At 35.3% G+C, this 25,771-nt stretch overlaps 1 protein-coding gene across 3 annotated transcripts in view; it reads right to left on the bottom strand.

Moving 5' to 3' along the window:
- LOC141720382 (uncharacterized) overlaps positions 1 to 25,567 on the bottom strand; it is a 32,368-nt gene extending 6,801 nt beyond the window's left edge. The window contains exons 1-19 of one of the 3 annotated variants that reach the window (XM_074522768.1): positions 25,327 to 25,567; positions 24,721 to 24,887; positions 22,465 to 24,636; positions 19,139 to 19,214; positions 12,936 to 13,058; positions 12,542 to 12,809; positions 11,961 to 12,452; positions 11,698 to 11,883; positions 11,314 to 11,604; positions 7,645 to 8,292; positions 6,651 to 7,047; positions 6,396 to 6,538; positions 6,012 to 6,182; positions 4,688 to 4,900; positions 3,445 to 4,002; positions 3,296 to 3,355; positions 2,875 to 3,197; positions 2,175 to 2,598; positions 494 to 961 (exon numbers count right to left, since the gene is read on the bottom strand). In XM_074522768.1, the coding sequence (XP_074378869.1) occupies positions 494 to 961; positions 2,175 to 2,598; positions 2,875 to 3,197; positions 3,296 to 3,355; positions 3,445 to 4,002; positions 4,688 to 4,900; positions 6,012 to 6,182; positions 6,396 to 6,538; positions 6,651 to 7,047; positions 7,645 to 8,292; positions 11,314 to 11,604; positions 11,698 to 11,883; positions 11,961 to 12,452; positions 12,542 to 12,809; positions 12,936 to 13,058; positions 19,139 to 19,214; positions 22,465 to 24,636; positions 24,721 to 24,880 (7,173 nt within the window). In that variant the 5' untranslated portion in view covers positions 24,881 to 24,887; positions 25,327 to 25,567. Of the gene's footprint in view, positions 1 to 493; positions 962 to 2,174; positions 2,599 to 2,874; positions 3,198 to 3,295; positions 3,356 to 3,444; positions 4,003 to 4,687; positions 4,901 to 6,011; positions 6,183 to 6,395; positions 6,539 to 6,650; positions 7,048 to 7,644; positions 8,293 to 11,313; positions 11,605 to 11,697; positions 11,884 to 11,960; positions 12,453 to 12,541; positions 12,810 to 12,935; positions 13,117 to 19,138; positions 19,215 to 22,464; positions 24,638 to 24,720; positions 24,888 to 25,326 lie in introns of those variants that run through there. The other 2 variants (XM_074522769.1, XM_074522770.1) reach the window with 2 other exon arrangements.
- Positions 25,568 to 25,771: the final 204 nt, after the last annotated feature.

Below are 25,771 nucleotides of genomic sequence, written 5' to 3'. Positions count from 1 at the left end.
TATCTTATACAGCAATAGACCAAAAACCTAATTCCTTGCAAGACAGAGAATGACAGCCTATCCCAAAGCAGACAGCCAAACATTACAGATCGAACTTATGTGTAAAAGGACATTGGAAACATTCACCTTTACAAGAATACCCAAGAGGATAATGGGTCAATATCTTTGTTTTCTAAAATCCTAGTCTGACCTTCAGAGAAAATAAGAAGCAAACCTAAATCCACAATTAATATCTCCTGCCAGGTTAAAAGCATAATTTATGGTATAGATTAAATATATGGATCTCCTCCCACACAATGCATACAATATACTAATAAACAAAGATAAAAAAAAATATCACAAGATACTCCACAACAGCATATTATTTCATAAAAAGGTAGCCATTCACAGAGAAAATTATCAAAATGTAAGATGAGAAGCATTGCACAAAGAAAAGGAAGCTACAAAAACTGTTGGCAAAAAATCTAGCGGAGGAAACAAAGGTAATATATACCTGGGTTTCAGTCACATGGTGTACAATAGATTTCCACTCTCCACCACTGGCCTCCAACTGCATGGCCCAGTTGCGTGCTTCCTCCCAGTTCCCATTCTCTTCTAAAGCTCTTAAGAGTGAAACATCATCTAGAATATCATCCCCAAGGCGTGAACCACCATCTTCCCTCAGTGAAGGTTCCGCTAAATTAATTTTCCAGTAGTGCCGCTTGTAATTTACTGCAGCCGATCCTCCATCACCAAAGTCAGCAGAAGAAAGTAGTTGTAATAAGCATCTTTTCTCATAAGGTGATGGACATTTAGAAAGCAATGTGTCAGCAGCTTTCACAGCAGTTGAGCTTATCCATGCAGTTCCAATCTGCCCATCACTTCCATTGTTCATTTGAACATGGATCTGTTCTTCCTTAATTCTAGCAGAAAATGAACCAATATGTGCCGAAGCGTCTGACAAACGCATTTGGAAAAATGCCTAGAGAATATAAATGGAAAAGAAGAGGAATCAGGTAATCATCTACAGAGTGCAGAAAGTATAAACTAGGACTAGGCACAAACATCAGAGGTGCAGATGCTTGCGTTGCACATAAGAGCATAACCAGATAAGAAACCATCACAATATTAGGCGAACCGTGAAGCCACTCCTCGATGGCAATTACTAAAAGTGATATAACCTTTTATATGCGTGAATCAATATTTTGTGATTTTCTTTACATTATGTGTTCTAAAGCTGCAACATAGATTTTACTTGCGCCTTTTTCGTGAAGACGATACTAATCAATATACACCCTCTCAACAGGCAGTGAATTGGCGGTTAAATTTCATGACAAATTACTCTTTGTATGAGTAATTAATCAGTTTTAACTAGTCTTCATTAGAAGAAACATACAAATCAGTATGTTTTGGAGGCCTGGATTTGATTGGTTGCAAATAATATACAAGTAAATACAAACGTAATATAGGGTTATTAACACATTGGCCCTTAAGTTCAGTCAAATGGACACACAAACCCACAAAGAAAATTTTGCTGACTCCGGTGCTGCTTAGGTTTGTCTCTTGTACATCCCGGCCCTTGAATATAGTTTATTCCAATTTTGCACGCACCCAGTCATGAATATAGGTTGAACTTGGATGGAAACTTAAAAAAAAGTCCTCATGTTTTACAATCGCTTTATCATCGATCAGAATCAATCACTTTCTCATTCACTTCAAATACAATGAGTATAAATTCAACCCAAATTTGCAAATCTGGTAAAGGTGTATTTGGTGAAATAATTTTAAAAAGGGTGTGATTGTGCAGAAGTGAAAACATAAGGCGCTGGATTGTAAAGAGGACTAAAAAAAGGTTAAGGAAGTACGATGTGTCCAAATGGACATACTTGAAGGGCTGAAGTGTAAATTACCCTACAATATATGTTACTAGTATTATATTGTTATAAGAGACGACAGTACATTATTTAAACCTAGTAGAAGAGGCAAGTAACATAAAAATTATTAGACACTAATTTGAACAATCAATAGTCTATAACATAGACCTCATTTAGCTAATTACTATCTTGATTAGCAATAGCACATAGGCAAACCTTATATATGTATACACAAAATATATAAAACTAATTGTGCAGGTATGTGTGCTTGAAAAATACAATTACTGAATGCAGTTTAGGGCTCATCACATAAAAGCACACCTGTAGAGCACGGATAAATGGCAAAAGAGAGCACGAAGGAAGGAACATCTCGAAAGCTCTTAATAAAGGAAGAAATAAATGTTGTTCGCAAAGCAACGCAACCATTCTTGACAAAGAAACAGATGGTTCAGCCGTATCATTAGACATTATAAAAAGGTCACCAGTTTGGTTTTTGCCATCATCTTCAGCAACATTGCCTTGGGAAGCAATGCTCTCACTCCTGGTACTTATAGACACATCAGATACATTCAACATTAAGGGATCCACTGCCTCCATTATACGTCTACGTTTTGGATTTCGACGATTATAATGACATGCAAGTTCTCCACTTGCTACTAGTGTAGCATTAGTAGCATCCACAGCTGCACCAACATTATTCAAAATCTGGGATGCTACATCATTCACCTTAATGGATGAAGTTTCCCTGAAAAGAGAAATGCAGATTAGATCTTAACCCAAATAATCCCTTGCAATAGTAGACTTGTGGATAACCATATTCTATTAATATCAAGAAGTGGAGGGTTCAAACCTCATTGGAGGCGTGTGTGTAAGTGTTAATATAAAAATTTCTTTAATTAACCATTATCGGGAAAAGAAAATCCTCGTCCACTATTACAAATATAGTGTGTTTGTGTGTGTGTGAGCCATTTAGGTAAAAGATACAAGAGATGACAAACAGTTTGTCTGATGAACTGCTAACCTGGCGGCAGTAATTTCCAACCAAACTGTTAGACAGGACAATGGAGACACGTCAGGAAAACATGATGCAATCATTGCCAAAATTGACCAGCACAGATCCTTCGCTTTCAACAGAAGAGCTTCTCCTGGATGTTTTCTCTTCTCACACTCTGCAATGATTCCAAAGAGTTCAGCAGGGGTATAAACATCTCCTTCCACAGAAGTACTCCTTTCTTCTGTAACATCAGAATTTGACAAGGAGATAACTTTCTTTCTTGATTGCATTCCCTTCAAAACTGTGAGTATGTGAAGTTTAAGGCGATTGTCTTTAAATTCTTTTGATGCCTGAAACATATTTTATATTAGGATAAGGAACAGTTCTTTTTAATGCTTCCTTTTAATGTAAGGGAGAAAAAAAAATCTGAATGAGAGTTGAGGCTTACTACTTCAATCACGTTATCAAAAGGATATCCTCCAATCTGAGCTTCTGACAAAAATCCAACCTAGAAAAAGATTAACCGACTTCTAGCTTTAGAAATAGTACAGTCATATATCTCACGAGGACAATCAAAAAATATGGTTAACTTTATACCCAATCGTTGTCTCTTGCTAACACAGCAAGGTAGTTAGTGCTCAAGGGAATCTGATGGACCCTGCAAAAGGTTGTCACTAAACTCCAGTACAGGCTAGCATCTTTCTGCTGGGACCGTAGCTCGGCTCCATCACCATTCCCACTCAATAGCCAGGAACCACATGTCATTCCATCAGTCAACAATGGCAAGCTGGCCTTCTCCAAATGTTGTTGGACAAGCATGAGAGCTCTGGAAGGTCTTTTGGTGGCAATGCTCCCTATGACTTCGGTTTCGTTCATGATTCCAGCACTATCACGGTTCACATAATCATCTGCCAATACTCGACCAAGAGAATATGAAATATCATCTCCAGGTAATTTAGAATCATATACTAAACCTTTAGGCAGCAGTTGTATATAGTCAGAGTGAGCATTAGACTTGTAAAAAGAAGATATCCGTCTCAGAGCTGCTATGTCCATTCGGAGCATGTAGGCAGACAAACCACATAGCTCTAGAAGAAAAGCACAAGAAGCAACCAATAAAGAATCCTGAAAATGCATCACTGCAAGGGGCATGACCTGCGGAAAAAAATACATTACGATTTAGGACGATTCATAAGTCGTGCTTTGCGAAAAATTGCTGCATCTATGAAAGTTTTACTTGTGGAAATAAGTGTTCTAAATATGCGATAGATGTGTATATATATTCAATTTAAAAATGTAATAAAGTTAATTTTGTAAAAAAAATCTTCTGTAATAGAATACAATTTATTTAATTTGGTATTTTTTTTTGACAAAATTTAATAATTTATTGAGAACTTATATTTTTACACCCATTGGGAAATATACTTGATGGCAACACTGACATTCACAATAACCATGCCTCACATTACAATGACAAAATCTAGAGGATACTAACCACAATCTTCGAAAACCTATATTTTTACTAGGACATTTTACCAGTTTCAATTACTAACATACAAGTCCGGCATCCACAGAGACATCATTGTGGCCTAATCAAATTCATAAACTATAAATGCCTATTCCAAACCTACATACCTTGTCTTCAAACTCTTCACACTTAAAATTTCTTAGTAACGTTCTTTGTATTGTATCTAAACAATGATACATATACACATCTGATTTTCTAATCTCCAGAAAAAATTGTGACACAACTAAGCATATATGTAAACAACCTACACTAACGCTGTTCTAGTGTTGGTATCTAATATATAGAGAAAAGATTCAAATAGAAGATCCATACTGATGCTAGAATAGATTCTTCACTTTGTGTCATTGGTGCAAGTAAAGTATGAACATCCGATTGAACATTTGTTTGCCCGTGTACAGAACTGCCAGATTGCTTTCTTTGGATATTTTTGGGCTTTAACTTTTGAACTCTAATGGAAAGGAGATGGTTGAAAGCTGCCAAAGCACGTCCTCTGTGCAAGTGATGCTCAAGTCCAAGCCCACTTTCCTGATGTAAACAAACAACAGATGTGAAAGATACAAAAAATTCAAGCTACTTGAGGCACATCAAGATAGCTAGTCTCATAGATTCTACATGTTACAGGTTATTTATATGTGGGGTGGGGGTGAAAATCAATAAAAAAAAGTTGGTTGCTAATGAGACTGCATGATCAACTAAATTGCTAGTTTCCACCAATAGATGAAAAAAGGCAGGGTCTAGACCCGCTATTTTTGTTAACATATACAAACTAACGGTTGCTATAAATCACTATCCATAGATAGATGCATATATACATTCACATATGTATAAATTCTGTATATTATAGTTTAAAACATAATTAAATATATGATTGCTTATATCTCAACCCCAAGGAAATTCCAACACTTTGGCTTCAATCCTTGTATCCATGGCCGATCCTTTGGTTGAAAATTACACATTTTACGAATCCTGTTAAAATCAGCTAAACCAAACCAAACTTAACCTGTATATCGCTCGTAGAGCAGAGTCTGGGAGGTTAAGATGTATCATGTATGGAGTCTATGCCTAAGTAAAGAGATTATGTTTAGTTTTTGCTGCCCTCTCTTATTCAATAAGAAATATTGTTTACAAAAAAAATTAGGATCTTTGTTGTAAACATGTCAAAAATAAAGAAATGGATAGAGTCCCCCTTCACATATCACTAATTTCCAAAATACAAACCCCACGCTTGAATCCATGTAATGTACGACACTCCTTACTGGAGTCCAAGCAAACTTAGTGTGTGTGTGTTTGTGTGTGTGTGTGTGTGAGAGAGAGAGAGAGAGAGATGCAAAAATGACAAAGCGTACTTGTCTAAACCCTGAAAACAAACCAGAGATGTTACTTTAAGTAAGACTAATGCGATAGTGCAGCAATGAGATTTCATTGCTTAATAGACATTAATTAAAATTCATATATTTCAAAGTTGCAAAAGTTAAGTACGATACTACAGATAAAAAATTATAATAGTACTTTAAAACTGAACACAGAAGGACTTGAACAATTACTTACTTCCCAGCAGCTCATGTAAAAATCAAAATTTGCAAAGCAAACAGCAAATAGGTCTTGGGTAATTACTAGGTCTCTGAATTTATTTTACCTCTGTCGATGAAGCATAGAACTCCTCTTCAACACGTTTCTGGATAACAGTTTCCCAGGTCATGGCACTAATCTCGCCTTTTTCATTAGCATTAACTAAATAATCAATATCCTTAACAGGTAAAGTTTCTCCCCTGGGAAGACCTGATAATGATTGACACCCAAGCGGACCCTGCAGAAGAAGGCATTGTAGATTAAAGCACAGCAATAAAGGACAACTTGGGATGTTAATGAATAAATAAATACAAGTCTCAGACTACAGATATATTGCCTAAAGATCTCGATAGACCAGACTTATTAGTAAAGATGCAGCCACTATAAATGGCCATGTTGCTACGAAGCAGAATAACAGTAAATAAAGAAATGATATATATTAGCAGTTAACCTGAACATAAAGTTGAATTAATCTGCGAACAGACTTAGAAAACCAGGAAGGAAGCATCTGTAGAAGTGAAGTGTCATTGCTGGATGAGAAGAAGATGCTGTCCCTCCAGTTCAGATACTCTGATAACTGAGAACTGACAAACTCTGTACATATAATCAGTAACCAAACCAATTACGCAGAACACCAGAGAAGATATATTTGAGATATAATACAGTCATCACAATATTTAAAGAGAGACAGACAATAGAATCACACCTTTTGTTTTGGGGTTTAAATAATTGCAAGTTGGATCTTGCCCAAAACATGCTGTCACGAGCATCCTCCACAGTGTAGGGAAGCGCTGGAGAGCTGGTCTAAGATTTTCCAGTGTACATTGTGCTGAGGAGCTAGAGTGTCTCATTACACTTCCACTGCATAAACAGTTCTCAAAAGGTATAGGTGCATACATTAAGGTTGCTAAAGCTGCTATTTCACCTCCTCCTTCAGCAATGTCATCAACAGTACGGATAATGTCGTCAATCTCACAAACACCGAGACTGTTACCAGGAACAAGATTTTTTGATGCAATCAAACGGGTATTTGCAAATGACGCATCATATTCATGCCCTTCGACTCTTAGAAAGAGCAACCACTTATCCCTTTGATCATCTCCCTGTAAAACACAATGAAAAAACATACTTAACTTTTGTTCAAAGTATATACCAAGTAGAGAAGAATAAGATAAGTTAAAAACTCTTCTCGAAAAATAAAATGCACATCTAATTCAGCTATTTGTATAAAGATCCCTAACTCATACATCATTTCAAACAACTTAAAAAGGTAAAATTACGTTGCATAATGCTGCATTTATGATCATGAAAAATTATCTTTTTTTCCCCAATACTTGCTCCCAATGTACCATTAGCTAGCCAAACCTTTTACATTATCTAACAAGCTAAGTGGTCAAAGTCAACACAGTATACTTATCTGTCCCAATATCCCATTCAGTTAAAAAAAGTTACTGTAAGAGACTGCATAGTATTAAGCGGAAGAAATGAGAGAGAGATGTTTTGGAAATTCTCCATACAAACAAATAGCAGTTGTCACGCGGTTGGAATCTAAAGCCAATCTATGCATATGCAAGAAATGTGTGTGACCACTTATGCACACTTATTTGTTCATAGTTTAATATATCAAGAAGAAATAGGTACCACAATGCAAAATACTGTTAGAAACATAAATGAATACTGAATAAGCAAAATGAACTTACCACTGCATCTTGAAAAACCGAGAGAGAAGCATCATCCAGAGCTAACTTGTGGTGATCAAGGTAAAGATCCAGGAGGTTAGGCAACTTATATTGAGCACAATTATGTAAAACAACTTTATGCAAAGCTTGGGCTGCACCAGGATTAACTGTTCCACTAACACTTAATATATTCGAAACTGATGAACCCTCGATAGAATCATCTAACGATGAGGTTTCATATGTGCTAGTCACGTAACCTGACCGAGCGAGAAGACGAACAATCTCTGCTGGGCCTTCCCAGTATTCCTTTGTAAAATTAAGTCTTCTGGCAAGCCGCTGGTCTACAAGTGCTCTCATCCATGTGGAACACATATTATATGCGGAAAATCTGATAACCATTATATCTGGAATGTCCATGCACACAGCATCCAACTCTTCAATTGAGCTTATGTAGCTATTGTATTTACTGAACTCTGTACTATATCCAACAGCTGAAGTAGGGTGAAAACCATCCAAACTAACTCGAATTGTCCCATTGGATAATAAATATGATGGGATTACGTCAAGGAGTTCAGAAACTTCAACAATATCGTTGTGGCATATATGATAGTCAATTTGAGACTCCCATGACACATTGACGCCCATAAGAAATGGTTGATCCAGCACTATCTGTGGGAGAAATCTTTTAACTTCCAGTGCTTAAAAGGTAATGTACATAAATTATCAGTATTATAGAGAATTATTTACGAATTTAGTGAGATACGGAAATCACTTCGCAGACTAAGGATGGCATCTCATATCATTATAACCTTACCTGTTAAGAAAAACTGTAACAATTATTCCCAAAAGTAATTGTTACAATTTTCTAGAAGATAACACTTACAAATTCAAAAGAGCTGCAAAAGAATAATTGAACCAGTAGATTTATCTTTGATGCATATACTATACACTGTTATTGAAGATTGGGACTTGTATCTTATAACATCTACACAGTTCAATTGTTTTGGTTGCATTACTGAACACAAACAATGACAAGAAATCATTCAAGGATTTCCTACGTTATATAAATAATGATGTCAGATGTGGCTATGCTGAGTGCTGACCGACATGAAATTACGACTATAAGAATCAACTACTTTACATAAAATCCAAAAGGACCTTTCAGTGGTAGGAGTACAGATGCTTCATAGTACCGTAATTTGGCTAGCTTCTAAATATATATAGAGGCCTTTCTTCAAGAGAGAACCCTCTTATACGGAGAACTGTAGAGAACCCTTGATTTTATTATAGAATTTCATCAAAAATTGTAAAAAATTATTTTAGAAAATATAAAATTCGTTTCAAATGTAGAATAATAATTATATTCGAATATAATAAAAAGTTTAACAATTGATTTTTTTAAAAAAAATTGATTTTAAATTTGATTGTACTGTAGAACAATTTTGAATGTGATTTTACCGTGATTCTAATATAGAACCACCGTAAACTATTTCATTAAATTTCAATGATTTTTTAAATAAAAAATTGTGCAACTATATATAATGAAAAATAAAATGAACTGTGTATTATATATTTTTAAATAATAGTTCTCTACGGAATTCTTATATATATAGGCAAATGATCAAATAGAAACTAAACTTAACATAAAAACTAGAAACTGATATAAGCCATTAGATCAATCTAATCTAATGGCCCCCTAAAAGCACAACACCCAACTAATCTGCACCCTCCCACACACAATCTCACCTTTTCCCCTCCGTTTTTAATTTTATTTTTCCTGTTGAACGGTAAGTTTTTTAAAATCCGACTTCACTGTATTTTTCTCCATCTCTCAACGATCGATTTGCATATCAATTTGCATACCATATGTAATATATTTCGAAGTAATTTAAAAAAATATTATTTGGTTTATAGTTTCTATTCTAAAATTGGTTCTCCACGGTTCTCCATATAAGATGGTTCTCCACGGAGTAAAGGCCTATATATATATATATGGATTCTTTCTCTAATACAAACTAAATTAAAATACAAACTACAAAACTTTGTAAATCACTAATTTACATAATGAAAATCATTAGATATAAAATAAATTATATATTAACAATTTAGTGGCTATCACTAAATTACACATAGATAATCAGTAAATTACCGGGAATCACTAAATTACATAATACTGATCGGTAAATGAGTGGTGTCACCGTCATAAATATATAAGTGGATTATTTTATAATCACTAATTATAGCTATATCAATCACTAATTAGTCACTGGTTTGTAGTTTGTATTCTAATATTGGTTTGTATTTAATCACTGGCCTATATATATATATATGTATATATATATTAATGATGATTTCCTTCTTTTCTTTTTCCATTAAATTCTTATTAAAATCCAAATACAATCTATTAAACTTACAACTTCAAAATATATAAACATGGTATAATCATTCACATAATATTCAAATTTATCATTCCATATCAATTGTTTTGTATAAAATATAAAGCTATGTTCACACTGTAATCTATTATTCTATACTACAACTACTAACAAATACATGTCAAGCTTCCATTTATTATCATTATTTCTAATATCTATAAAACAATTTATAGAAAAGGATATATTAAGCAAACTATTCTTACATAATGATTTGGTAAGAATAATACAAAATTTTACAATTAAAGTGGAATACAATAATTCTATAATCAACATATAAACTTGGTTAAAACCTTATATTCATAATGTCATAATTATTACTTGATATATGAATTATAGTTAAAAGGCTAAACTCAAAATAATTAATTATGATATAAAGTTACTTAAGTTAAAAATTGAGAAGGTGAAAATTTTAATTTTAAGCTAGTATATGTTTGTATAATTCTTTTGTTATATGTAACCTATGACTTCCATATACCTAGTAAAATTGCAAATTGGATTGTAATTACTCTATAAATTTTGAAATACCTAAAGGTGTGGAACAATGTCCAAAATACCCGTTGATATGCGTATTCATCATTTAAAAAAATTACAAAGACTACGCATCTTGTAGAAAGATGCGCAATCCATTTCATAGTTTAAGAGAATAAGCATTCAAGGAATGCGTATTCACTAAATGACAAAAGTGAATACGCATTCAGAGAATGCATGTCCTTTGTTATTTTTAAAAAAGTGAACACGCAACGCAACTACCAAATGCGTGTTCTGTGAGTATTTTGGGCGGAACATCCCGCCTATAGGTATTTTGGGTAATTTAGCCCCAAAAGTGGGTATTTTGGTACAACACCCTTTGTTGTTTCCTTTATATATTTGCAATTTAATTAGTTTATACAAATATTTACAATCTAATGCGTTATTGATACATATACATAATCCTTGTACATTTAAATACATATTAAACCAAAAAAGTATTGTAAGAGATATAAATGATAAAGAAAAGTAAAAATGTATCATATTCACTATAATCAAAAATATATTTTGGTTGATTATATTAAAGTTTTTTTAAAATTATTATATTATAATTATTATTCAATACTAATAATTACTATTATTATTGAACGGAACAAAAAAAACTCTGTATTTGTATCCCACCTAAAATTCCGTTGTTCCCTATAAAGATAATTAGATCTGAAAAAGAGATATTTTCACATTATTATAAATCATTCAAAGTTCAAAAACAAAAACCTGTGTTTCTTACCAGATCAACAGTTCTTTGATCCCAGGCATCAGACCAAACAGCAGCTCCAGCCCAGTAGCAGGAATGAGCACTATCATCGTCAAGCACAGGAACTATGGGATGTTCACTCACATCATTCCAGGTACCCAACACAGCCCCATCGACCTCACCGCAGAAAATGACAATGTTATCAACTGCGGGATGCAACAGATGCAAGCTAATTTCTTCAGGTGAGTTGATGTTCAAAACTGGAAGGAAGAATTCCTTGCGGCCACAATACGTTCTCCAAAAACTACTGCAAGGGTAGACCCTCTTTAAGAGAGAACCAAATGTCAGCTAAAAATGTATTTATATAGAAACTACAAAGATTGATATGCAAATCATGTGATGCTTAGTTATAACAACCTCAATGAGTGACATCCTCTCCAATATATCCCCTTCATATAGTCCGATAAAACTATATTTGGTCATCTCAGCAGCTATCTGCAGTCGAAGTGATCTCCTTAAAGTGCCAAAGATTAATTGTCTGAGACAAAGTTCAATATCCTCCCCGAGCTTTTGCAATGTTGTAACAGCTAATCCGGTTTCACCCTATAATTACAAGACATCTTTATAAATTAGATATGAAGCATGGACTTACTTCATGTATACAGATATAATTAAAATACCTTCAGAAACAGATCATAGGCAATAGCTCTTCCAATGTCACGGACTTCACTAAAAGTATCGTGAGGCTCCTTGTCACCACTCAAATTGTGCAATCGATGAAGATGCAATTTGAGAACTGCTAGAGGAAGGCGACCAGAAACTAGAGCATCTTCAACAACATTCCGCTGGTCCAAATTATCCATTTCCCAACGTGCAATCATATCCTTCGTATTTTCCGAGGGTAAAACTTTTCTATCTGACACAACTATATCAGACTCAAATCCAGTTGATCCACTGGTTCGTTCAGAGGTTATATGTGTACTCGTCTCCAAGGGATCAGTAGAGATTGAAGCTAGCTTCTTTACACCGCTAGATTCCAAACCAGATTCAGAAAAAGGAAGTTCATGCTGGTTCAACATTTCATACGATAATACATTTGTAGGATGAATTGAAAGCTCAGATTCATCATTTGATAAATCTGTATCCATCAAATTTGATGCATCCAGTTCCACCTGAAACATGAAACAGAAGAACCCATTGGACCAAACCGTATGAACAACACACTAAATTTAAACTACCTAAGAAAAAAAAAAAGACATACCAAACTTTGAGCTGGCCTTTTGATTTTAGAATTGAGTCGAGATTGTAGATTTCTTATGATTTCAAGAAAGTAAGCCATCTCCTGAAGCCTTCTGAAGTTTCCCAATTCATTGTATTCTTTCTCATTGTATTCGTTCTCCAGCAACAATGGTAAATGACAACCCTCTCTTCTATTAACACTCCAGATTGTGAAGTCATCACTTCTATGATGCAACAACCCATACTTGCGTATCATTTTGGTCGCAAAGCAGGTCGCCAATGCCAAAAGCCTTTTCAACAATTATGACGTAAGAAAATACAAAGACAAAACATAGATCAGGCACAAATTTTTAAGAGTCTATCCACTTCACATCACCTATACTATTATATCATAATAGATATAAAAAGCTTGATACCTCGACGCGGCAGAAACCTCATTATCGTTACTAATTTTATCGAACATCAGGTAAGCTGCAACAAAAAGCAGCCTCAGGATGCCTTCTTCTGCCAAATTGACATCCACAAGCTTCTCCAGTGAACTGCTCATCCACCAAAAAGCACAATCAATACTAACATCTTGCTGGACCTACATTATCGCTGAAGTATAAAACTTCAAATGACATGCTGAGCTTTGAATTTTAGGAAAATCTACATTTGCACATGAATATGTACACAGTAATTCAATACTAAAAAAGATTTAATGAGATTACCACAGTTTCATGGAAATAAAGGTCTGGATTCAGGAATCCCTATTCACACCATGTTTAAAAACATTGTAACTATTGGCACCACTAAAAAGCTCAACATTGACCCTACCATCAAATTTTTGACATGTGTCAACTGCAACTACATGTAAATGATTAGTACTGCAATAGCAATACCTCTGGAACAAAAATACGAGTAACAATCGACGTATTTTATTTTTATCCTTTAGGGAACTGATTTATCACAGCCACACGTGAAAACTCCTCTAAAACTCTTAATCATAAAAGACAATGAAAGCACATTTAAATAAATAAACATGACAAAATAGAAAAACAAATTAACTGAATCTTGGTCATACGTTTGTTGGCCACACTGATATGTCAAAAAAAGTCATTGATCTGTTTAAAGATATGTTGGGGCTTTCACAATCAGGAAAACCAACCGGAGTGATATCAAAAAAGGCAAATTATCCCATTGTGTAACAGATACCATGCCAGAGGAGAGTGAATGTTGAAATATTGTGCAAACTTCCGGAAGGTTCTAGAAAAGATTGTGAAGGCATCATGAAAGTACTAGAATTGTTAAGATAAATCATGTATTAGAAGGTTCTTGTAATATGTACTTGAAATTAATAACCATCTAGAATATTCTACTAGGCTCATGCACCTAATAATCATCTAGAAAATTCTGTTCTAGAAAATTCTGCTGCTACTATAAATTGTACTCTGCAGATGGTATCAAACCAGTTAATAAAAAAAAGTGTTACCCTGTTCTCTCTTGTTTCAAACAGCAGTGTTTGTGTGTGTTTTTAAGAAAAGTATTCAGCCTAGTTTCAAGGTCTGGTCTTGGGCTGCAGTTAAGTGTGTCAACTTGTGTCTACTGCATATAGAAGAGAGTGTTCCTAATTCCCTCAACTTGGTATCAGAGCTGTTGAATCAGCTGCTGTGTTCAGTGGAGGCTGCTAGCGAAAAGGCAGGTAGAAAATTAGTTTAAGACAGAAATTCTGCTGTTGTAGCTGGTGATTGTATTCTAGGAGATGGATATCAATGGTGGAGCATTGATTCAGTTTGGAATGGAGAAACTAACAAACAATTATCAGTATTGGAGGATATGCATGAAGGCGTATCTCCAAGGACAAGATATTTGGGATATCATTGATGGAGGTGATATGGATTTACCTTCGGATACACCGGAAAATTCTGAAGCAAGAAGAAAGTGGAAGATTAAGTGCGGGAAAGCCTTGTTTGCATTACGAGGCTCTATTCACAAAGATCTAATTGATCACATTCGAGATAAGGAGTCTCTATAAGATGTTTGGGAAACATTGGAGAAGCTTTTTACAAAGAAGAACATGGCCAGACTTCAATTTTTGGAGGACGAGTTGGCAAATACAACTCAAGGGAGCATGACGATTGCTCAATATTTTCAAAAAGTGAAGAATTTATGTGCTGAAATTTCTGAACTTGATCCAGATGAGCCTATCAAAGAAGCCCGAATGCGAAGATATCTTATTCGTGGCATAAAGAAAGAGTACACCCCATTCTTGACTTCGATGTAAGGATGGGCAAATCAGCCTAGCATCGTCGAATTGGAGAATCTGCTAACCAATCAAGAAGCCTTGGTAATGCAGATGGCGAAATCTTCAATTTCAGAATATGATGAAGTGTTGTTCGCTAGAAAATAAAGGCATTATACTTATAATTACAAGAGTTGGAAGGCAAATAATCTCAAAGGAGCCGCTGATTGGAAAAGGAGTTCCAACAGTGAGGAGCAATGGAGACTCAAGGATTCAAATGAGAACAGAAGCTGGCCGGGGAAGAACCTCAATCAAAAGGAGAGGAATTCTGACAATTCGCAATACGAAGCCAGGAAGAAAATAATATGTAACAGGTGTAGTAAACCTGGACATATAAAGAAGTTCTGCAGATCAAGATTTGTAGAAGGAAACGCACGTGTTTCTCAAAACAAGGAACATTCTGATGATTGGGGAACTTGTCTTTCAACCGAGACGACAAATTCGAAGAACTTTATACAAGAATCAGCCTTAACTTCTCTTGATAAAGGCAATGTAGAAGAAGGTTTTGCAACTATCGATTATTCAAAAGATTGGATAATTGATACAGGTTGCTCTCATCATTTAACAGGTAATGATTCTTTACTTTCACAGCAAAAGGAATACATCGGAAATAAAGCAATCGTGACAGCACACAACTCCATTCATCCGGTTGAAAGGGAAGGAAATGTAAAGATCAAGGCAATGCAAGGACCAGTAAATCTGACCAGTGTATACCATATTCCTGGTATGACAAAAAATCTGATTTCTGTTTCCCAATTAACAAATTCTGGTCGATATGTGTTATTTGGTCGAAATGATTTCAAAATTGTGGAAAATATCACAAACATTGATGCTGACACGGTGCTAAAAGGAATGAGAGTCAAATCTCTATGTTTTGTCGACAAATGAAGCTTTTGTGGAGAAAACAAGCCGAAAAGATAAAGCATCTTTGTGGCATGCTCGTTTGGCACATGTAAGCTATGAGAAGCTGCAAAATATTTCAGCCAATAACATTGTCAATGGGTTGCCTAATTTAGAAAGCTTTAATCGTGAAGTTGTTTGTGAAGAATGCCAATATGGCAAAGCACGCCGCCTTCCGTTCGAAAAATCTTCAATAAGAAGTACAAAACCTTTGCAACTGATTCATTCTGATTTATTAACAAGCAATGCAGCAAGTTATAGTGGACTTCACTATATGCTTGTAATTGTTGATGACTATACGAGATTTTCATGGGTTTTCTTCATGAAGGATAAGTCTGAAACTTTCTCAATTTTCAAGCAATTCAAGAGGAAGGTTGAGGGGGAGCTGTGATAGACATGGAATAAGAAGACAATTTACATGTCCACGAACATCGCAGCAACGGAAATTAAGGCATTTACAAGAGGTGAGTAGAAGTTGGGTACATGCAAAAAGTCTTCCTCAAGAATCATGGGCAGAAGCCATGTGGTGTGCTTGTCATGTGATAAATCATTTACCCTCAAATGTTATCAACATGAAAACTCCTTACGAACTTCTCTGCAAGGAGAAGCCCTCAGTTTCATATTTCAGAATCTTTGGCTGAACATGCTATGTTCATGTTTCTGATCAGCTGCGTGCTAAAATGGATGCAAGGGCAAGAAAATCTGTCTTTGTGGGCTACGATCCTAATAGAAAAGGGTTGCAATGCATGGATCCCAAAACACTTAAGGTTGTGACATCAAGAGATGTTGTCTTTGATGAAACATCGTCTTACTATGTACAACCTATATTAACAAAGCTTGCAGATCCATCAATCGATGAGCATGAAGATGCACATGTGACATGACAAAGAAACTCCTTCAGCTACGAATATGTCTCACGATGATTCTGGAAGTGAAAGTGAAACTCATGAAGAAAATAATGAAACTTATGGAAGCGATCAGCCACCTCGAAGATCACAAAGAACACGGAAGAGGAATGAAAGATACAGTGACTACACTATTGGAGCTAAATATGATAAGATTACGGAATGTTTTGTTGCTGGCCTGGTTGATGAATCTGAACCATCATCATATGAAGATGCCAAAGGCAATCCATATTGGGAAGTTGCTATGAAAGAGGAAATATCAACACTACATAAGAACGAGACATGGGATCTAGTTCCCAAACCTGAAGGAGTTAAACCAATTTCTTGTAAGTGGGTTTACAAAGTCAAGCGTAAATCGGATGGAAGTGTTGATCGTTATAAAGCGAGGCTTGTGGCTCGTGGTTTTACCCAAAAGTATGGACTGGACTATGAGGAAACATTTAGTCCAGTAGCAAAGATGACGTCCGTTCAAGCCATTTTATCCATAGCTGCCTCAAAAGGATGAAAACTTTGGCAACTAGATGTGAAGAACGCATTCCTTTACGGAGACATTGATAAGGAAATCTATATGGAGCAACCTTTGGGGTTTAAATCAAAGAAATTTCTGGACTATGTATGTCGTCAATAGATTAATTATTTGGGAGTATTGAATACACCATAAATTCTGAGCTTCATGTTACTCCTCCTAAGCTACATGTCAGGGCCAAGGCATCCCGGTTGGATTGAATAGGATGACAGAGTTTCATTCCGAATCATCTGTAAAATAAGAATTTCGATCAAATCACACATCGCAGTATACTAGGCCTTCTAATTCTTTAAGAGGTTTATCTAAAAGATTCGCAATATAACTAGGAAGACGTTTCAAATACCACACGTGGGTTACTGGGCATGCGAACTTGCTATCCGTTTTGAGATGAAAAATCTAAGGGAGCTGAAAAACTTTCTTGGTTTGGAGGTATCAAGGTGCAAGGAAGGTATTTTTGTCACTCAAAGTCAATATACTAAAAAGATTCTTAAGAAATTTAAGATGACTAATTGCAGATCAGCAGCTACTCCAGTGAAACAGAACCTGAAGTTAAGAACCAATTCTGGAAAGGAGCTCAAGGATGAAAAAATATATCGCACTTTGGTTGGAAGTTTGATTTATTTGACAATCACAAGGCCAGATATATCATTTCCGGTTGGAGTTATTAGTCAGTTTATGCAAAAGCCAAGCAAGCCACATTTGAATGTAGCTAATAGGATACTTCGTTATCTTAAGAATACAATGAACTACGGGCTGATGTATAAATGAAGTGCAGAAATTTTACTCAGTGAATTCACTGACGCAAGACGATCCACCTCAAGCTATTGTTTTGACCTTGGATCAGCTGTGATACCGTGGTGCAGCAAGAAGCAAGCTACCATAGCACTATCAAGTACGGAGGCAGAATATAATGCTGCTACACTTTTTACACAGGAGTGTTTGAGGATATTTCTCATGGTTCTATGCATCCGGTGGAGTTATATTGTGACAATATGAGTTTGATTCGACTAGCCTCAAATCCGGTATTTCACGCAAGAACGAAGCACATCGAAGTTCACTATCATTTCATACGAGAGAAGGTGTTGCAAAAAGAGATTGATCTTATCAAAGTGGATACCAATGAACAATTTGCTCATATATTTACGAAGGCTTTACCTAAGGCGAAGTTTGAGTTTCTTAGAGCCCAACTTGGTTTAGTACCCGAAGTTCACATAGGGGGGAGTGTTGAAATATTGTGCAAACTTCCGGAAGGTTCTAGAAAGATTGTTAAGGCATCATGAAAGTACTAGAATTGTTAAGTTAAATCATGTATTAGAAGGTTCTTGAATATGTAGTTGAAATTAATAACCATCTAAAATATTTTACTAGGCTCATGCACCTAATAATCATCTAGAAAATTATGTTCTAGAAAATTCTGTTGCTACTATAAATTGTACTCTGCAGATTGTATTAAACCAGTTAATAAAAAAAAGTGTTACCCTGTTCTCTCTTGTTTCTCTCTTGTTTCAAACAGCAGTGTGTTCTGCCTAGTTTTAAGGTGAGCTGCAGTTAAGTGTGTCTACTGCATATACAAGTGAGTGTTCCTAATTCTCTCAACTCGTTTATACCCCTGAAAACAACAAATGTAGCCCAAACCCAACTTCTAAAACTAGAGCCTGATATCGACCAGAAAAATGTAATAAATTTGTCATTAAACTTTGCCAATTTTATATATATTATAACATCCAGAGTGCTAACATGCAGTGAAAAAGTTAAAGACTCTTAGACTGGTAACAGCGGGTTTTACAGCAACATCACATGAAAAAATGTGTATTGTCACATGTCACATGCTACTATTAACTGACAAGTATATACTCCAAAACTTATGATGTTCTCGGTGTTTAAAAACAAATAATCAGAGCAGGCAAAAACGAAAGGCAAATTTGCTCACCACTTATCAGATACTAACGTATTCAGCAGAAATAAAGAGATAATCAGATGAAATTATTTTCTGCTACATTTTCTTACATCTCAATCTCGTCAAATTTCAGGTAGTCCAAAGCCAGTTGCAAGCGGCGAATTCGAGATATCTTCATGTCCCAGCCTGCAAGTTATATATGGAAAATGTCATATATATATATATATATAGGTTACAGACACGACAACTTCAACTAATTCAGCTAATCCATCAAAAGTAAATCACAGGGCATAGAAACATCACTTCTTGAATATCAAAAGGAAGACACTCTGCATAGATGATTATAAATTATTTATGCAGGTTATGCAGAGTGTCTGCCACATAAAAGAATCATATCCACAAAATTCTGAGTATTGGACTGCAATTGATAGATATGAGAAACACGGTTACACCAAGATGACAAAAAACGACATGTACAGTGAAGCCAGATGTTGCGGAAAATATTAAACTACCCACTCTGAATAAAACAAAAGTAAGAATTTTTTTTATGGTAAATGACTTCTGGCGATTCTATGTCTCACCTTGAAAATGTCAAAAAGACTTCCAGAAAATACCACACAGAATTAATTATTCCAAAATGTTACAATGAAGTCAGCTTTATAAATGATCTATCATTGTCTACTGGATTCATTTCATCAACAGTTTGAGGTAGCGCTTTCATGTCTGTCTTTTTACATGTAGTCTTGTTCGAGCCTAGATTAATCTTCTATTCAAAAACTGGGGTCGAGTATTTTCAAAGGAGGGCAGAATAATGTGGGGAAGAAAATAACAGTTAATTATTTATATAATTATTCATATATAAGTGTATTAATAATTTAAAATTTTGTGTTGTCTAGTTGGAAATATTTCACTAATATTTAATTAATCTCAAACTTTACTAATATTCAATTAATCTCAAAATTTATTTGTCTTTACTGATTCTACAATAACCTCCTTAGCCCATATCATTTTCATGTCATATATTTGTAAAATGATTAAAATAAAAATAAACTAAAACTAAAATCTACAGGATGACTTGGCTCAAACAAGAGTAGGACTTTTTGCTTCGAATTCGTTTTAGCTCGTCCACCTTGTAATAAGGTTAATACAGAGGCATGAAACTTGCTCATTTTTTGATCAAGAGGTAGTGGCCTTTGTTTTAGATTGGCCTCCTCTCCACTTCTACTGGGTTAAGGCGGAGGAAAACCGAAGATCATATCAAACTAAACCATTCCATAAATTCCTCCTTTCCCGATAAAATTTTAAAACCCATCAAAATCTTTATAAACGATACACCCACGAAGGAACCAACTAACCAAACAGAGATATACATTTCTGTTCCCTTTACAGAGTACCAGCCAAACGCGGCATACACCAACATATGCCAAACTCCTCTAAAACTCTTGATCATAAAAGAGGACCAAGATCACATTCTAAGAAGAAAAATATGACAAATAGACCGAGACACAACTTTGCAGAAAAGACGTCATCTGAGGAAGAAACGCTGAAAAGGGACTTACAAGGGCGCAGCATTACCTCTACCCAATAGATAAATACGCGGTTCCCAGATATTGACCTTTACCACTAGGCTATCTCATAATCCTTATTAAAGGTAGGAGCACTGGTATATTCAATTTTATAGTTTAGTAGCGAATCTCTTTTGACAACTCCCTCCTTAATTAAGGTTAAAACACTAATAAACTTGATGTAATTAATTTAGTATATATCCCATTTCACAGCTCCCTGTAAATGAAATTTGGACCCCTTTATAAAACGCAAGGAACATTGGTCAACATTGATAGAGGTGTACAGATGGAAAAGGAAAAAGTTGAATTTATGTTCACATTTATTGTCTTGTTCAATAGAAAACTGTAGATCCAGCTATGGGTTTATGTTTTAGTGGTGTTTACTGATTATTTAGCTTTAGGCTAAGCTCGATGTTTTACTTCAAGAGTAAAAAGATTTCTTAATTATGGAGTACAGCAGACAAAATTGTATAATTGTAAGGAAAAAAACAGACTTTGTTTTGATTGTAAAGAACAATAAAAAAGGACATGGATGCCAATGGCCTCTCTGTCTAGCGGCAACTTCCTAGCTCCCTCTTCCTTTACCCCTTTATGTGAGATTTAGAGTTCAAGCCTTGTCAACGGCAAAATGGATGTTTAAGAAAAAAAGGAGCATGTAAAAATAAGACTGTTTCTAACTGAATGATACATTACATTTGTTGAATACACAATCTCCTCCCATAATTTACAGTTTGGTGCTCACAAGTCCATGTTCAGCCTTTGATGTTATCTGTGTACTGAATTAAGATATACAGTACCTATTCTCCCCTCTAAACAAGTCATAAAATACTCCATCCAGTGATTCCTATTTACCCTGCAGTTTAAGATATACAAAGGAGGTGCTTCTAAATCTAAATGATATTTTTCAAATGTTTGCGTTTAGCTTAAACGTGTAGCGCTTAAACTTTTGTACTAAACAAAACATGCCCAGAAACATTTTTTATAAATACCTTTGTTCTTAGTAGAGCACATACAAATGAGGTGCTTCTAAATCTAAATAATATATTTCAAATGTTTGAGTTTAGCTTAATGTGTAGCGTTTAAACTTTTGTACAAAATAAAACACACCCAAAAACTTTTTTTATAAATACCTTTGTTCATAGCAGAGCTAGATAGAAATTTCTTGAAATTAGAAAGAACAAGTGAAAGTAATAGTTACAGTAAGACAGATCTCCAGGGATGAACAGAAGTCAATTAATTATGTTTTGAAAATTCATTTTAATTCAAGACTTAGTACTATATTCCCACAACAAATACGTTTCCCTGCAGCTTATTAGCATGCTGTGCTAATCTATACTTAATACTTGCATTACCACTACTTTTGTTGGTCAATCAAAAAAGTCAGCATCCTTCATTATCTGTGCCATTACTTGGGGGGTTTTGTGAGCAAATTTACAGATGAGTAGCACCATATAACCAATAAGAAATTGACTAACATCTCTAGAAGTTGCTTTTCAAAAGTATATTGCTAATTTTATCAAGTCAATCTGCAATTTAGCTACTGCACAATACAGTACCTCAAAGTAGCAACAAAATCTGAATCATACTCGCAATACAAATTTTACCAGATGAATTAAAAAAGGAAGTGGATGAAATTTAATGTAAATGGCATTAAAACAATACTAAAACTTATGTCAGGTTTCTCCAAACAAAAACTATTATTGGGAATAGCAATACCATATAATTAAACAAAACGTGATACACACAAAAGAACCTTGATATAAAAAGGCCAAAGGGTACAGATCAACTATCAATCAGTATCTCTTAAGCAACTAATTCAGAATTTATTGATAAGCCAGCACTGATGTAAGGTTTCTGTATAATTAAATTACCATTTTCCAAGCACAAGCGATCTGCCCCTTCAGAATCCTCGTACAAAAGTAGCCGATCCAAAAGCTCTATTCTCCAAGGCAGAAAAGACTGCTGTTTAGATCCTTCTGATTCAAAGAGAATCCCAGCTTGAGAAGCAGTAGCAGTACTAACAGTTTTTTGTCGATGACCAATAGCTTCAACAGGAAAAAAATTAGAAGAAACTGAAATGGACGGAAGAACAACAGATAGACCATCTTCTGTGACCAGATAAAAACAACCTTTATAGGTACAACCTACAGCTTCGCCTACAGAAATACCCCAGCCTTTTGAATTCAAGCTTAATTCATTAATTGTCGCTGAACCTACTTGCAAACTGGAACAAACAATCTGAAAAGACCTCCCTTTATTTCTTTCTTCGACAAGTCTTATGATTCCAAAGGGGGAAAAACAAAGTACACTGCCTTCTTGAGATCTTTGTGTAGGAAGAAAAAGCTTCCTTCTAGCACGAGAAAAAGAAGAGGATGGATTTTTTGTCTCAACTGTTTGAGACCCAACAGAGAAACCACTAAGTAACGACTCATTGTAGCTCAGCTTGCCTAAGAGAGAATATTTATGAACTGGTAGCAGAGATGGACAGGTATCTGAAAAAATCTTCTGACAGCCAATATCAGCTCCACCAACCTCCCAGCCAACCAAAGTCCCCAAACTTAAATCCTCAAAACTTTTGAGTGATCTATTAAACATATCATTTTTTCCTTGTAAACAGTTACCAGCACATATTACATAAACTATACCGTGCTCATCTGTTACAGCCAAGAGTGTGGTGTGCGATGCAACTAGCAACCTCCTAAATATTCTTTTACAAGCAAAATCACGAGAAGTTTGGATACCGTGGATTTCACATTCAATATCAGTACGTGTGGGTGTATCATCACTTTTTCGAAACTTTTCACAATCTTTATATGTAAATTGAGGAGTTAAAGCATTACTTTGTAAAAGATCCAAATGTGCTACATATTCACCGGTTGTAGCTCTATAAAAGTATATTAGACCAACTGCATTAAGACAAATGACAAAATCATCTGAAAATTTGAAGTCTGTCCATTCAACTGTAGGGCCTTTGTCTACAATCTCAGCAAGCCTTGCCAAGCAAACCCACTGTATTCCACAGCTGACTATTCTAGCCACAACAATAACAATTTTATCTTCATCACTTTTACATGTATCACTGAGGCCGACTGGTGCCGGATATACTAATTTCAAAACAAATCCAATTAAGTGGTGCGAGTTGCTAGAGAACACTGTAGAGCATATGTATGAACTTCTTAAACTACCAGTCAAAAACTTTAATAGAGCATCAGGGGAAATTACTGCGCTGGAAGAACTAGAATCAGGTATATATGCATTTTTTACAGCATCTAAAACTGAATCACTCTGTTTGCCATCTCTGTAGAACATTGGTTTGCTATCATTCCAAGACTGTGAAGATTTTGATTCACAACCAAAAAGGTTAAACGAAATTATTCTTGCTGTGGAAGGTAGCAATGACACCTCTGGTAACATGGTAAATATGATACCTTCAGATTTCGTCATTTCTGGTTTGGTTAGGAATGTACGCAACCATCTCTTTTGAGAAATCGTTTTTGATTTCCCATCCTCACCCACACCTAAAGAAAGACTCTCCAGAGCCTGTGGAGTTCCATTAGTTTTACTTTCCACAACTATCCCACCAGAGGTTTCAACATGCAAACTGGAACTTTCTTCAGCTGTCGTACTGCATGCTGGAGAAATAATTGGTCCCCACTCTACCCATACCCCTTGCCCATGCTCACCCTCCATAGCTGGTTTGGTCACTTCACTGCGTCGATAAAAAACATGGACGGTCACTCCATTATTTCCGGAAACAAAAAGAAGGTCTCTACCTGAAGCTGTATCCTGGCGACCATAGGCTTCCTCACAAATACCCCATGCAAGTGAGTGTACATCACAAATAAAGGGATGATTTTTCGAATTTGAATAATTGTTGTCAGAAGGTAAATATTCATCGCAATTAATTGATTCAGAGGTGCTGGAAATATTCACCTTTGAATCTGACCTATCAGGGGCTGACAACTCTTCCAAAGAGGTGGATGCAGAACTCGAAATGTGGTTATTTGCTAAACTATCGGTTTCTACACAGTCTTTAGCTTCCCCTGCAGAAGAAATAATACCGAGTATCTTGAGTAACAAAGTAAACAAACAACAAATAAAGTCAAATAAGACTTAATCAATTCTACCAAGAGGAAGCAGCATAGCCTCGCACTGATACGAAAGCAGCAACAGTAGCTCCCTTGTTGGAGATATAAAAGCTTCCCGAAATTGTGACACGTTGAGATGCACATCAGGTCCCCACTTCTGCAACTGAAGTACAGCAGGACCATCGTTGGGAAAATCCATAACTAAGCTGCCAATTACAGAAAAACCGAACACACCGATAAGAAAATAGAAAGCACAAAACAAATAATCGCCACACAACTTAATTCCCGAAGAGCTAATTCCTCCTTTACAAAAAAGCAAACACAGTAATCAAGTCTCAAGCTACAACAAATACGAAACACTAACTGATTCATATACTCACACCATACTTCGACTACAAAACCACAGAAGCTACCGAATCATAATCTCGACTAAATTAATTTGAAATGCATAACGATAGCAAGACAATCACAATTGATTGAAAGATACACACAAACATATCATCAGGACATCAACACTGTTCCATTAACATATATCAAACCCTAACAATTACAAATAGTAACATCACTAGAAATACAAAAATATGTATGTATGTGTGTATGCTTATAATAAGTAGAAAAAGGAGCAAAGTGAAAATGAGAAAGAACCTGAGAAGATTCTAGATTATTAGGTTGAGTGAATAACAGTTCATATCACGGATTCAAAATCGATCCCCTTCGATTCTCTAATCTATGTATGTCTCTATCTCTGTGTGTATATATCTCTGCGTGTAATAAGTAGTGTGATTTTTACTCAAAAAAAAAAGTACTGTGATTTTACTTCAAAATATCCTGAGATTCTCAAGTTTCTTCCATTCATGTCTTAGCGCCATGTTTGGCTTTTAGCTATCGGGGATCGCATTTTTAACTTCTAAACATATGGTCATCCCAAACAGTCTTGCCCGACTTTTAAATCGGGTATCTCATGATAAATCTCTAATCTCTAATTAATTTAATAACCCCTCTAAAATATTGGGTTTTATATCAAAGTGTCCAACGTTCTTATCAAAAACTATCAAGTGGCTACCCGATCTCCAAGGCAACTCGTTTTAGC

Source organism: Apium graveolens, chromosome 4 (genome assembly GCF_009905375.1).
Source record: "Apium graveolens cultivar Ventura chromosome 4, ASM990537v1, whole genome shotgun sequence".
Classification (NCBI taxonomy): domain Eukaryota; kingdom Viridiplantae; phylum Streptophyta; class Magnoliopsida; order Apiales; family Apiaceae; genus Apium; species Apium graveolens.
Note: the sequence above shows the minus strand (reverse complement) of the source record. Positions and strands in the feature narration are given on the sequence as shown.